This window comes from Halyomorpha halys, unplaced genomic scaffold, assembly GCF_000696795.3.
Source record: "Halyomorpha halys isolate HHAL.00 unplaced genomic scaffold, Hhal_1.1 Scaffold1738.1, whole genome shotgun sequence".
NCBI lineage: Eukaryota > Metazoa > Arthropoda > Insecta > Hemiptera > Pentatomidae > Halyomorpha > Halyomorpha halys.
In genome coordinates this window covers 56052-71905 of record NW_027111221.1, presented here as the reverse complement: position 1 = coordinate 71905, position 15854 = coordinate 56052, and the positions used below count along the sequence as shown (strand labels likewise).

General features: G+C 31.1%; 1 protein-coding gene across 2 annotated transcripts in view; it reads left to right on the top strand.

Annotated features, from left to right (window-relative positions):
- The window catches only part of LOC106690473 (uncharacterized protein MCAP_0864), a 15906-nt gene extending 4708 nt beyond the window's left edge, over positions 1–11198 (top strand). Inside the window, exons 4-8 of one of the 2 annotated variants that reach the window (XM_067049271.1) lie at positions 943–1055; positions 2608–2719; positions 6977–7190; positions 8270–8391; positions 10438–11198. In XM_067049271.1, coding sequence (XP_066905372.1) covers positions 943–1055; positions 2608–2719; positions 6977–7190; positions 8270–8391; positions 10438–10542 — 666 coding nt within the window. In that variant the 3' untranslated portion in view covers positions 10543–11198. Of the gene's footprint in view, positions 1–942; positions 1056–2607; positions 2720–6976; positions 7191–8266; positions 8392–10437 lie in introns of both variants that reach the window. The other variant, XM_014435926.3, reaches the window with a different exon arrangement.
- Positions 11199–15854: the final 4656 nt, after the last annotated feature.

Here is a 15854-nt window from a genome sequence, read left to right as displayed (position 1 = left end):
TACATATATTGAGGTCCCAATATGTAGTTTAATTAACATATATCATTGATCTTAATAACTTGTTAGAATAAACACACAGACAATGGAAAAGTGCAGATTATAAAAGAAGTATTTGTTGATTACTTTGACTTCCATCCCTTGGAATTTCCTATTCCATTTCAGAGATAAAAGAGATTTAATGTGGTGTGGCTATGCATACAGAATGGTCTTAAATATAATACCAAAATATTTTTGGGATTGAAAAATAGAGAGAAATCGACCATGTGGATTACTCAACTACAACAACCTCATATCGGATCTGGCAAAGAACAGAGGATAACAGCTGTCCAAACCTTAAGGTATATGAATTGGTTAAAGAAGAATCAGATTTAAATATGTTCTCATTTTCGCCTGAATCACACAATGTGCTGTTCAAACATGACATGACAGTGCTAACAAGCTCATCATAACAAAATAATGTAATAAAATTTAATCAATAGCATGGGCCTAAAAAATTCATTTCTTACTCTATTGTGCTGACCAATGCTATTATCATTTTTTTAAACAATTATTTTCATAAAGTTTATATTATTATGCATTTCTCAATATGAGAAATGAAGCCACCTCAAGACGAGAAAGCAGTTGACCATACTTTTCTTGTTACCAACTTTCATTCATAAAATGTTGAAAAAAATAAAAGATCTAGTTCTACTTAGTATCTGGTGTCCTATTGAACCTAATTATGAAGGTAAGTTGTAAAAACATAATAATGACCACATTGTCTTGAAAGAATACCTGGTCAAGAATTTTACCAGTACTTACATCATATAAATATGATAGATAAAATATAGAATTTAAAGTCATCAAATTTTGAAAGATATTATTTTAAATGTAAATTATATCAATAATAATAAATAAAGTTTTATAATGATATTAAAAAAAATTAAATTACTTATGCAATAGGTATCAGTGCTGACCCATCAGCTACTTAATCACAGTCGATTCCACACTGAAGTCCATAAATGTTTTAGAAGCACAACACAGAACATTCATCCATGTATTGTTAGTCCAGATATGTAAGTTATTATCATTAAATAAGTTGTAATTTTTGATACTGTGATGAAATAAAATATAACAAACTTAACTTTGCAAAGTAAAGAAATTTCATGTCTGTTCCTCTGAGGCTATTTACTGATATTTACAATCCGATGGATAAAACGGTAAATTTCAAATATATGTTCAAATTGATACTGCCAAGTCCGAACAAACAATATCTTAAGTGATACCTATAATAAAGTTACTGATATTTCATAGAAATATATTTCTTACATTACATATTTATATGTCATTATCATAGGGAGAATGAACTTTCCCTTCGTAATTAAGGTATATAAAGTGGTTGCTCAATATCTAATCATAGCAGTATTTCTGTATAGAGGTATTTGTTGATTCATGAAAAAATACCTTTATATAAAAATAAATCCAAAGGAGATACAGATGAAATAAGAATGACATTCTAGAAAAAGTGAAGTCTACAGAAGAAGCCATAACATTGACTTACACATTTAAACTGTAAGACAATTAAAGAAAAAAATTACCTTTAATAATGAGGAAGAAAAATTGGTAGGTATACCAGCAAAATAGTGAAATTGGTAAATCCAATTCCAGTAATACAGAAAAAAACAATTGATTGGCAAATAAGATTGATAGGAAATTTATGCCACTTGGTAGTTGTGATGTATGAACCATTAAGTGAATGTGTTAGTTGACAATTAAATATATTTTTTCAGATAAGAGGCAAGGGTCCTTATTTTAAGTAAGAAATTAAAAGGAAAGTTGAACCCAAATATCACAGTGGTTCTGTTAAGTAAAAAATGAAACTACTGAGCATGATTAGTCTATCAGATATTTTATCTAAATTTCACTCTATCACTCTTTATTATGACTATGTACAGAGGCTCAGCTTGTAGATCACTATGGTAAATTTTTAACCTATTGATTAACAATAGACAAAATATTCCCTCCCAGGTTGATGATGGTCAAAATATTTATAATACCTGGACCATTAATATTGGAATATACTTCTTTAAAACTTATAAATAAAACTTGTTAAACATAACCATTTACAGTTTGCTTGAGAATGTTGGTTAGATGTTCAACATATGTGTGGTTAATGTAAAATGAAAATTGCTTTAGAATTTGTTATATAATTGTAATAATATAAAATTAACAAATTGTATGTTTAAACACAGTTATTACTGAAAGTCTTTTTTGAATAAGATATAATTTAAATCAAATTTTTCTCCTTAAAAACGTTTCTAATCTAGCTAAATAAGTCAAGAACTAAATTTATGTTAAAAAATTGTAAAATACGGCTACAGTAGTGGCTCCATTTTATCCTAATTTTATATTTTTAAAAGTATTCTATAGGGTTCTGATTGTCATTTATAATTTTAAGAGCCTATTTAAATTAAAAATAAATTATTTCAATGAGTTAATAGTAAAATTTTAATAATTTTACTAATGATTCAATAGAATATATGTGTGTGCGTTCGTATATACATAAATAAATTGATGGATGATAGTTACTTTTAATATACATACTATAAACTATGTTTTCATCAACAGGAAAAATTCAATAAACAAACAAATAAATGAGCTACTTAACCCTAAAATTGGAGATACAGCCATGGATTATAATGATGAAAAAGGAATAATTCAGCAGCATTATCAAGATGAGGTGATCATCTTAAAAATTTTTTTTCTAAAATAATGTTTATGGAATGAAATGTCTATTAAAAATGGCATTTCACAAAGAATACAATTTATTATACTGTTGTGAAAAAGGAATATATTTCAGATCTAATATAATTTAAAGGTTAATCATTTGATTAGCGTACCCAATAGGCTTTATTGGCCGCAGTGCTTTTGCCACTATAAAAAAAAAAAAATGGTCACTGATAATTATGAATTTATTAGTATTGCGCATTTTATTGAGTAATTCATTCAACTCTTGGATTAAATCTTTGATATTGGTCCGAGGTGGCCTTTATATGAATAAAATAGTGATATCCAGTTCTGAAATATTATTATTATTAGTAGTAATAGTATTTATATTTGGATTCACTGTAACACCAGTAATTTCACAATGAAATGAGTCAATATTTAGTCATTTTGTTGAGAATGAATCTTTATAATAAACAATAAGCCATTGTCTCATCTTTGACATTATTCATTGATTTGTTAATCTGAATATAGCCTGAGACTTGAGATGAACTTTAACTTGGTATATATCAACTACATCATCAATGACATTAAATTCACTTAATATAATTAGATCGAAGGCAAATGCATTAATTGTTAAATTAAATTCATTCCAACATTTTATCAAAGATCTAATGTTAAGGTGTGTTAGGGAAAAGTTCCTCAAATTGTTTTTGTCTTCCGAATCAAGTTGGCTCCACCATTCATCTAGATTGTTAACCTTTTACCTTGTTAATTATTCATTTGTGGTTTATTGATTTAAAAAAAAGAAGTCATATTGAATAATGAGATTTTTGCATTGTATTAAATTTAAGATGCAAAAACTAGATTAATAAAATATATCAAGATTTAAACTGATTTGATATTGAATAAATGATAAGGCCGTATTATAACTGAACCTATCCATAACAACATAACAGTGGTTGGCATTATTTTCTGATAGTATTGGTGAATTTATTGAACATTTTGTCGCCAGAAATCCTTCTGTAAATATTTCATTATTAAAGACAGTATCAGACTTCTTTTTTTTATTGAACTAGAAATTTTTACTATCATACAGTTTTCTTCATTTAACAAAAATCTAGGAAAATAAATCCAAGATACAATACCACACAATCTTAATATTTTTTCTGTATTGTGTAAATTAAAAATGTTAATAAATGTGTACCCATCGCCTTTCCTTGCAAAAATCCTATTATTTTTAGATCAAACATACCTGTGATTTTTCTCTTTACCCCTTTATTTTGCAGCCCACAACAATTATTTTAAGTAGGATTTTAAATTATAATTGAAGAACACCTTTCTGCCCTTATCGCCAAGCACATTATTTTCTTATTTTAATTTCGCTGCTTTTGCCTTTAGAGACCCATTTGTTTCTTATGATCATAGTAGAACACATGACTAAAATTCCTTCTAAAAATCCTTCTTTTTTTTTTTTTTGTTGGCAAACATTTACAGTAAATTATATCATCTTTAGAATATTCCACTTCAATATTTATTGCCACAGACTCCAAAAAATGAAGATTTTCATTTTCTTTTTGTGGAATTCCATGGATTTAAAAATTATTCATTTTTTCTTTTTACAGCAATTCATTAAGCTGACCACACATATATTCTATTTTGTTTCGGAATCAACACATATTTTGTTGATAGTTTTCAGTTCTTTCTGTAGTTTTCTGATTTCAGTTTTCTTAGTTCCTTTAGGGCCTCATCGAATTTTTCAGAGTGAAATAGAAGAGAATTTTTTTTATTTGTTGAAGTCTGTTTGCAGATATTTAATAGAAGCTAAAGTTTTGTAGTTTTTAGTAATTGGTATAATTAGATCAATTAGATCTAACTTACTGTAAATTTCATTTAAACAATCAGTTAATAGTGAATTAAATTCTTCCTCTCGGCGATCTTTACACCTCCCATGGTTTTGTAGCCTGAAGGTTTCAAACTGCTACACTGAAAGTGCAGCTCATTCCTGCACTTCGAATACAAAGTAAAATCAGCATCCTTCGTCAATTTTTCTAAACATACTTTTCAGCACTCCATTATCAATGTTCAAACATAGGTATTGATAATTATAATAAGCTAAGAAGTTTAACAGCAGCTAGTGGTCTCTGGTGACGTAAAAGGAGAGAATGCGAAAGAGAGAAATATGAGCTTTTAAGACGATAACATGAAAGTAAGGATACACAAGGTTTCTTTAGGGGAATACGACATATCAGACAGAGGTATAATCCATGACGTATTTTCATGAGGGACGAGAAAGGCAATCTTCTGGCTGACAGAGGGGATGTCATTAATAGGTGGACAAGACTCTTCCAGGGACTACTAAGCAAGGAAGAAGAACCTAATGAGGACATAATACAGCAGAACCTTGACCTGGATCGTACCCTAGAAAATGAAGATGGAAACAATGTGGAAACACCACCTGAGAAGGAGGAGATTTGGGAAATACTTCACAGGATTAAGAATTATAAAGCTTCAGAGGTTGACTCTAAACCGGTAGATCTGTTGAAGTATGGTGGAATAATTTTCAATGTGTAGGTGAATAAAAGGATGCCAATAAATTGAACTACAGCTCTTTTATGCCCCATTCATAAAAAAGGGAAACAAGCTGGAATGTGAGAATTATAGAGGCATAGACCTGCTTAACGTAGCCTACAAATTGCTATTGTCTTTGATTTGTTGGAGGTTGAAGATGTACATGAAGAAGATTGTTGGTGACTAAACGGATCCAGGCAAAGAAGGTTGACAACTGACTGCATATTCACCCTGAGATAGCTGTTGGAAAAGACATATGAACTTGATGTTACTCTCCATCATCTCTTCATAGATTTCCAGCAAGCCTTTGACCATATTGATAGGGTAAACCTTCTGTATGATTTACAAAGTTTTGAAGTCCCCAAGAAGTTAGTTCATCTGGTTCGGATGACAATGACTGGCTCTAAATGTCGGATCAAAACACAGGGCTCACTGGGACAGTAGATTTCACCCAATAATGGTCTTAGGCTAGGAGATCCTCTGTCACCAACTCTCTTTAATTTTTCCATGGAGGGAGTAGTACGAGGTATAAGAACCAATCCTCGAGGCACTATATATAACAGATACACACAGGTATTGGCATATGCTGATGATGTCCACCTGATAGCCAGAACGCTGCCAACGCTTACCGGAGTGTTGGAGGAGCTGGAGCAAGAGGTATCCAGATCAATGAGAAAAAGGCAAAATACAAGAAGAGCACTCTGAACCCTACACCGATGCCACCTCATAAAATTAATATCAATGGTCATAACTTACCAGTTTGTAGGCCTTTTAAATATCTTGGAGCACTATTCACCGAAAAGAATGAACTACGCAAGGAGATAAAGGCCAGAATAGCAACAGGAAATTGCTGCTGTTTTACAGTGCATAAAGTTTTGAAGTTCAAAGATCTTTCTTGGAGCGCTAAGGTCATCATTTACAAGACTATTATCCTCCCAACAATCACCTATGGCAGTGAGAAATGGGTCCTGTCAAAGGAGATGGAGAAATGAGTATGCACCTGGGAAAGAAAGATACTCATAAAAATATATGGACCAGTTTACTCTGATGGAAAGTGGAAAATTAGAAAAATGAAGATTTAAGAGAATTGTATGGTCATCCAGACATAGTAAGTCTAATAAAAAAAGGGAAGGGTGAGGTAGCTTGGGCATGTGGAGTGTATGAAGAAGGATCGTCTGCCAAGGAACCTGCTTCTGCTGGGTAGGACCTGAAAGCATGGGCGGCCCAGAATGAGATAGCTGGATGATGTTGAGGTAGACCTGTGCCAACTTGGGGCTAGAAGATGGAGAATGGTTGTTCCCGATAGACTAGCCTGGCATGCAATCTGTGATGAGGTCCATGTCCTTCAAGGGCAGTAGCACTGATTAAAAAAAAAAAAAGAAAAAAGAAAAAAGAAGAAGTTTAACCCAAAAATAACAAGTTTGCTCACACAGTCTATACACCACAAGCATCGATATATAGCTCAATATTTATAGTGTTTTATTTCAAATAAATTGAAAGATCACTATTTCCAGATTTGAATTTTATATAACTAGGTTGTCTGATAGATCATATAAAAGAATAAGAAATTATTTCTCAATTTTCTGTGATATGAATCTGGATTTACAAACTCATTTTATTTTTTAAATAAAAAAGATGTTTAAAAAAACAAGAATGAGTATATTTCCAGAATTACATAAGTAATTTATTTTTGTTTTTTTAGGATGGAGGTTTTGATTTCATTAGAGAAGATGAGAAAAAAAGTGATACTAATAGTGAAGTGGCCAAAGTCGCAGACAATATAGATATTATTCGCCTGAAGATGTTAATTAAACGTTTAACACTACAAAATGCAGCCCTTTCACTCCATGTTGATTCTGCCGATAAGGAGACAGCTACTTTGCGGAAGGAGTTGGACGAGATACGAATTGAATTTGGTATGGGAATATAAATAGAGTTCTTATATTATTGCAAATGAACATCAATAATTTATATATGTTATACAAATATGAAGGCAAATAGCTTAAAGAACAAATTTGTATATGGAGCTTAGACCAGGAGATTATACTAAATGAGCAGCTTGGATGGATCATGAATCAATTGTTATTTATTTATTTTCATCTATGACATTAATTTGTGGCAGATAATTTTGAAGAACATGTCTTAGTTAATATAGTTATTGTGTTATATCTTTGTCATTGTTATAAATAAATTAATATCAATAGAATTGAAAAGGTTTTTCAAGCAATAGAGGTCTCAATTTTATGTATATTTGTATAATCATGATAAATCTCTGTGATCAACTCTAAATAATTAATTTTGTTTTTAGTTGATTGAGTACTGTAATTTACTTTAGTATATTTAATATTAAAAATTTTGTTTCAAAAGTCTTCACTAGTTCTTGTTTCAGGAGATCTCTTTTACCCACTAATGAATGAATTCAATATGAGAGAAAACATGGGAATTTAGTTTTTTTTTGTTTTAACTTGTTTCAATGAATCTTTAGAGTAAACAAATGAAGCTAATCTCTTGGATTCAACATCTTACTAACTAATCTAGTTTGGATACAAACTATTTTAATTTTTAGCTTTTTAGCCCCCTGTAATTTTTTTAACAATCGTTCAAATCATGATTAAATAATATGATATCCAAAATTAAAATCTTCTCTTCAATTTTTTTGAAATTCAGGATTCCGACCGGAAAGATTTGTTAGTTTTTTTTTCCTACTTGCATTAGTAAATAGTGATGATTTGGTTTAAAAAATCAGTATTGGACTAATTAAAAGTAAATAAAAAGTAGTAAAGATAAGATAAAGAACTCTCAATCTCTGTCGATATTAGAAATAATAGTATTTATTACTTTTATTCAACCTAAATGAAAATTAATTACCTCATGGCTTGTTCCCTCCTGTAAACATTGAAATTTATATTAAGTATGCTATAAAATGGTTGTGAAGAAAAAATAAATTTAAAAATAGATGCAATAAATGTTCATATTAAAATTTATGTTTCAGAAGAACTTTCAAAACAAGTAAATTTGGAGAAACAAAAGTATTCTTCATCTCAAACTTTGGTGGTCGAATTAACTGCATTACGGCAAAGAAATAAAATATTGCAAGAAGAGATTAGGGAAATTCAGGTAATTATTGAAATCTTACTTAGTGTACTGTTACAAAAAGGCATAGTATAGAAAATAATACTGCCGGACAGTGTCCTGTTAAGACAGGACTTTACATTAAAATGTTAATATCATATTAAAGAGATGTTTATTCTGCTGACAAGGTCCTGTATATAATTCTGTCACCCACATCCCAGAAAAAAATTCCCACCCTGGTGGTGCTCCTTAGCTCATCTACACTGCCATTGCGGAGCGTAATGCCCCCACTGACAGAGACCGCATTAACTACCTCAGACAGCCAGTCCATACCAGCCTAGTTGTTGCATATTACAACATACCCCTAAGATGATAAATAAAATTACTAAATTTGAGGTGTGGACACCCTTATTTCAACTAATCCATTATACGAGGCTAAGTTAATATTTATCCGCAATTTAGTTATATTTCTGTTTATGTTGGTAGCACCATCGTTTTGCGTTGATGATGCATGCTTTGTTTATTTTTTGTTATGTCTGTACAAGTTTCAAGCTGCTAGGTTAGTTTCATTATCACTGTCATGCTGTTCATCATGGCTTCTCCACTTTCTATTTCCTCCAAAGAAGAGCAAACAATGTTCAGTGATCCGTTTTTTGTGGTTGGAAGGCGTATCAGAGGCCAAAATTCATCGATGACTTGTGGTGCAGTATGGGAACAGTGTTTTACCATAACATTTCTATGAATGGATGGAAAATTCAAAAATCGTTGCACAAGTGTTACTCATGATGAAGGAGCCAGATGACCGTTTACCGCCACAAATGAAGAAAACATTGAGCGTTCTCGTGAAACAGTGCTCTTAGACAGACAAGTATTTCTGGCTCACAGTTCAACTGAAAACCTTCTTTTGTGAGGGCATCATGAAGATTTTCAGATAGACCAAGTGAGTTGAAAAGCGAAGGGACTATATTGAAAAATGATGAACTTGTAAGTTACCTATTTCATTACAATAAAATTTTATATCTATATTGCGGATAATAATTGACTTACCCACTTATGTAGCAGATGTCCTTACAATATGTCATCTTTCTCCCAGGTGTGGCGAACTAATGAATATGTGTTTGGAATGATGGCCACTTCGATGTACCTGGCACCATTGGCATAAGAATGTCTGCCTGGACCCCTTTCCCTAGGCCTCTTTGCCATTTGCCTAGAGGTCCTTGGGGAGGATCTAATCCTCTTCTCAGCGGATTGTCCCAGTCTTGCTGAGCTCCAATCTCTATTAACAGAATTTGAGGGGTATCATGTTTTTTCTCAGTGTCCTGAAACTGCACCACCTAGTTCCAGGATCCTGGAACTTCGTAGGTGGTCCAGGATCCTTGGACTTAGTAGATGGTCCAGGTCCTAAAGAGCTTCAATCCCTGTTAGCCAAGACTGAAGGACCTGATAGCCCCCAGGTTCAGCACCAATGTTCTGATACCAAGCCACGGTATTAATCCCTCCCTCCTCAGCAGGTCCAGGTCCTGTAGAGCTCTGATCCCTGTCAGCTAGCTGGAGGGCCCAACATACTCTCAACCACTGATGTCACCGCCAAGTCCTTCGCCCTCCTGCTGCACTGTAACATTATTTATGTCTTCCATGTAGCTAATGAGTTCCTTGTCATTTCCTAGAATAGTTCCAATGCTGGCTTTGCCCATTTCAAAAAACCTGAGGAGGAAGAATCCGACTACTTATTTTTATTCTGTTACTGTAGCTATGAATTAGCCCTGTGGGTTTGTGTGCATTCATGTAGCCCACCCAGCCTTAGTGTGTGTGTTAGTGGGTACTCTTAATTGGGTGGGAATCTGAAAGTCGAGCATGATTATAAACAAATCACCTGCTTGCACAACTGTTGTTCAAGAAACAGTATTTCCTTACAATGTACTGAATCCCTAACCAGTACCAGTACAAGTTTTTTTTCTTTATATAATATCAAATATGTTTTAGTAACTGTTGATGTAAATGTGAATTTATAAACTTTAAAATATGTACAATCCAGAAATATGAAATTTTCCCTTGGGTAAAATTTTTTTCATTTATTAATTTTTATTTTAGGAGGAGAAAGAAGCCTTAAAAGTTGCAAATCAGAAACTACTTGAAGAGCTGAGTGATATAAATGAAAAAGTGAATTTAACACTTAATTTAGACAAGGATATATGATATCACTTATCTACAATTTCTACAGGCCATACATACCATGAAACCAACGATTTTAAGAAAGATTATAGGATATGTTTGATCAACCAAGCTCTAATCCACTATCAATTTAGGGATATAGATATGTTGGAATGCTAACTTTTTGAAGACTTCTTATATGTCTTTGGATTGCTGGAAATGAAAAGTTAACCTGGTTGGAAAAATTTTCACCACTGCTTAGAGCAACACCTACCCCGACTTTAGTAAAGGCTTAGATTAATATTACAATAAAATATAAAAACAAATCCATAACATAAGCAAAATCAATATTATGGTGACTGAACTCTGAATCCATCACCATTTCTTTAGGATCATTAGAAGTTTCATGATATCAAAGAACTGCACAGAATGACTACCTCCATTGATCAGTCCAGCATGTAACTAAAATAAAATAACCTGTCCAACTGCGTAATTTACTGAATGGAGAAAATATTAGTTTTTAAAATTATTATAAATTTCTTTGTTCATGGAAAATGAAAGGTAAAATTTATATTATATCTTGAGAAAAATATTTTGTATCAAGTCGTCCTAGAGGGTAATATTGACCATACAACCTTGTTTCTTGTTTTCAATGTTATTAGTTTATTTTAAATATACTTATCATTAATTAATATTGCATCATTGATACCAATTTCACATTTTTTGTTCTTTTCAAAAATATATTAGTTATTTTATTATAAGTAAAATTCAAAATAAAGAAACATAATTATTCTTATAAAAATGTTTTGATCATTTTTTATTAAATTGAAATTTTGTAAACTGATTTAAGAAAATTATAGGAGTTTCATATATTAAAAAAACTGGCTCTTTTTTAAAAAATAAATTTGCAATCCAATAGCATATAATGAAACTATTCATTTTATATGGTAACCGGTAGAGAAATGCACAGCCTGTAAGGAATCACTTTACTTTGTATTAGTATGTTACTTTAATTGTGTTTACTTATTGAATTAATATATTTACAATTATAATATTTTACATGGTTTATAAAATTTCAACATGGGACTATTTACTATTAAATTAACTAATTAATATCACATAAAAAAATTGGCCATCTTAAGGAGCACTCTGTGTTGGGCAGCAATGGAGTTGATAGTTCTTCCTCTCACTCATAGATAACTCCCTACATATTCAAGGTAATTAAGTCATAATTAAACCCATGTAAAGTAGATAACATACTCTTCAATAAATAGGAAATCTCGGCTAAACTAAATCTATGGTAAGGGACCTTAAGAACGAACTAATTGCAAACATTTTAATTTTTTTTTATTAAGCACATTTTACCTCTAAATGTTTTCTCCACTCCATTAAAGACTAAAGACAGCCCACTTTTATATTTAATCGGCTTTAATTTCGTATAAACGAAGTCAAGGTTTTTTCAAGGATTTATCTAAATTTGGCTATTGATTTATAAAAAAATCATGCCAAAAAACCTAACTCCACAATGTTTGTACGCCATACATAAATTTGTTTTTTGAAGAGGTTATAGCAAGCTTTAAAAGAGCAATTAAGTTCATAGGGACTAAGGTCCAATCCCACTCTGAAAAGCTGGAAATTCAAGTTTTGTGATTTTTTTAACAAGTTACGGTTTTAGTTTAATACGAAGCGATCACAAGTTATTTTATTTAAAAATAAAATTTAAATTAATTAATAACGACCAATTAACTTCTAAGTACACTAAATTTTGAATATCAGTTCATGTAATTCTTTGTTTACTGCGTTATCACCATCACTTGGTTCAGGCTGAACTGTAGCACTAAAAACAACTTCATAATGGGAATAATTTCCAATTTAACATAATGCTGAAGCCTAAAAATGTAGCACAAGGAACTTTTGTCCTGTTCCCAACGACACTGTTCAATTTTCTGATGAAAACGAAGCAAAATAGACAAACAATGTTACATAATTCGGGTCATTATTTTTTACTTTACCTAATGCAACAGAATAGTTTTAACAAACTGTTGATGTCCGATAGAACTTTTCAGGAAGGGAGGTTATCTACCACAGCTTTTCTTTATGGTAGTTTTGTCTAATTAAAAATGTATAATTATACAGTTCGTCCTCAAATGAAGCTAAACTATACTGAAAGGAAGTTTATAACCCCAATCAACATGAATAACCAAAAATCAGAAAACGATATTTGATTTATTTTTAAATCCTTTAAAGTTAGAGCTTTAAATTAAATTGATTGATCACAATTTAGAGGCGTGCAGTAAATACTTACGATTGAATCATTTCCAATTTTTTTTTTATTAAACGTTAATTGAAATAATTTAATCTACCAGGGTAAAATCATATATTTAATCTTTCTTATGCGTCTATATACAACTCATTTCTGACTCCAGGTGCTTGTTTCATAATAAAGTACAAACTAATACTATTAGTCTTATAGATTTATCTTAATTCAATTACACTGATTTGTACAATAGTAACTTGTACTTTAGTATTTTTTAATTCTTGTAATATCATTAATAGTCATCCCTATCATGAAAAAATATAAGTATTAGTGTAATTACCTCGTTGTTTCCATACTTGTATTTTGAACTAATACTATTAGCTTTCATTATGAAACAGGGCCCAGGTGTGCATTTAAAAAAAAAGAAATGCGATAAAATATGATTATACTTTTCTTTTTTTCTCTTTTTTCATTCATGGCGGTGTTCCTCAGGGCAGTATCCTAGTTTCCATATTTTACATGCTTTAAGCTGCTGAAATTTATCAATATGTCATATTACACAGTTTATTTTATTATTATCCTCCTCAATCTCGCCCATTAACCGGGTTTCGTGTCCATAACTAAATATTTTATGATGACGTTATTTGGATAAAAAAAAGTCGCTAAAGTCTCCCCTCTTAAAACTTTGCACAACTAATTTGAAACCTAACTTGAAAACTAATTTGAACCAAAACAATCAAAATTGGAGCATTGACCGAGAAGGCTGTGGTCGTGGAATTGAGATGGAAGAGGGGGTCGGAGGGAAGAGAGAATGGATGAGCTGCTGTTTGGCATCACTTCATCCCGAGGATCCTATTGACCCCCTGCAGTGAGCTTCTATAGATGAGGCGTGTCTATTTCTTCGCCAGATTAAAACTGTCCCTGGAAAGCTCCCGCAGGGCCATTCTTTCACCTTCCGACAATACCAAGCCATTGTATGCCCACCGTGGCGCCCTTGTGCAAGGCAGAGCGATTGTTCAAAACAGAAAAAAGTGTTCGCGTTTTACGATAATAAAAAAAAAAAATCGTTCTAAACTAACAAAGACTAACATAAAAATAACTGAAGTTGTTCCATGTAATTTTTGTAATTTGCTTTGAATTTACCCATTCAATCAGATAAGATAAAATATTTTTTAATGGGGTGTTTATTTTTCCAGGACTAAAATTTAAAAGCGAAATAGCAATCATAATTTAGAGAAAGAAAAAAAAAATTGTATGTATATCAAACCGACTAAGAAACATTATAACTAGAAATAAGTAAATAACATATGACACTAAAAGAAGATAAAATAAAATACAGCAGACAGCAATGATATAAAAAGATGACAAATATTGAAAATATTAGAAAAAAAATTAAAGATCAGACAATGCTCTAAATATTGAGCCAGTATGAGTTTCTTTCATTGAAAAGAAAATTAAGCAAGGCGTTTCGTAGTAAGATGTATTTAAATTATTTAATTCCAAATATTGAATAGCCCGATAACTACCCTTCCATTACAAACTCGAAACCCACTCAAACCAACTTTCTTGTTTTAACCTTACATCCCGATTTATACTCTTACACTCTTCTAGGAATCTGAAAAACAAAAAAAATAATGATCGCTTGACCTCATACCATAGCTCATAGTATTGGTGACAATTAGCAGTTTCTTCACAAACCATCGCATGCAATAATAGTCTGTATTGGAGTAACTGATTCCCCTTAATTTTTTTTAAACGTTATTTTAATCAGACGACATATTTACTACTTGTATTTTTGTTGTAATTGAAAATCTTAATAAATAGATTTTATTAAGAATCCAATAAACTTTCAAATAGTTTTTAATTACCACCACGTCATTTTTTCTGATCAACTACGAGTAGATCGAAAAATCCTTGAGAAGTAATTATTTTTTAAAAAGATATGTTCTTAGTGTTGTTTAATTTTTATTTTCGAAAAAACGTCAGCTAAAAGAAGATTAATTTGAGTTATTCAATTGGTTAGTTTAATTATTGATAAAAACCCCTTCACACTAAAGGTACAATTTTGCAAACAATGGCAAATTCGCTCATGCGCAAGCGTGTGGACAGGTTAATTGTATCGCTCATATCAAAGGGCACTAGTGCTGGATCCACAGGTTTGGGTTCAGTTAGAATTATTTTAGTTTACTTGGGTTCAGTTAGAACTGCTAAAAGATAATGTTTGTGCTCTTTGTGTTTTAAGTAATTAAAGAATTTCTCCAACCTAGGATTAGCAATAATTAACTTTAGTTTAAGATTGTATATTTTAAAATTCTACCGATTCGGTGTAAATATATTGTTTCAAATGTTCCTATTTAACTTTAGCTGTTTATTTTTTGTTTAACATAGCACAAATATCTATTTATAAAGACATTATATGACTAGGTAATTAAATCAATAAGTTTCTGATAAAAATTCTGGAACGAAGGTTGAATTTATAGGATCGTTTGTACTATTTATATGACTTTTTATCGTCTACAACCTACTTTGCAGATTTTTACGTTTCGTTTCATTTACCATATCATCATTTTCTTCCTTATTACAATGAAAATCGAATGTAATAACCGACATAAGACAAAAGAATATACAAGTATGTGTATTCCGACGTTTGCTGCTTCCTTTGTTAACCAAGCATTTGTTAATATAATAAAGTCTCGGATTTGTGGCAAGTGGCAAACGTTTAGATCCAATGTAAAGCTAAAAAATTCCCGATATAGAATTTTAAAAGATGTTTGAATATGGTAAAGTAATGCTACCTAGCGCCGATTCATTGAAGCGTTAGTTGTTACTAATTACCACTAGATAGAGCAACAGCATCATTTTTCACTTCGTGATGTTTTAATATAACTTATTTGTTGACAAAATCTATTTATACAAATCCCATTATGTATAAATGATATTCTTATAATTAAAGTATGTCGTATAAAAATAAAACAACTTTTAACAAGTAATTTTTTTTCACCTGTTTGTTATCTCTTTATCACTTATATTATCTATCGCTGCATTTACTTATATTTATTCATATATGTTTTATTAACTTCACATTTACTTTGTTTTTTTT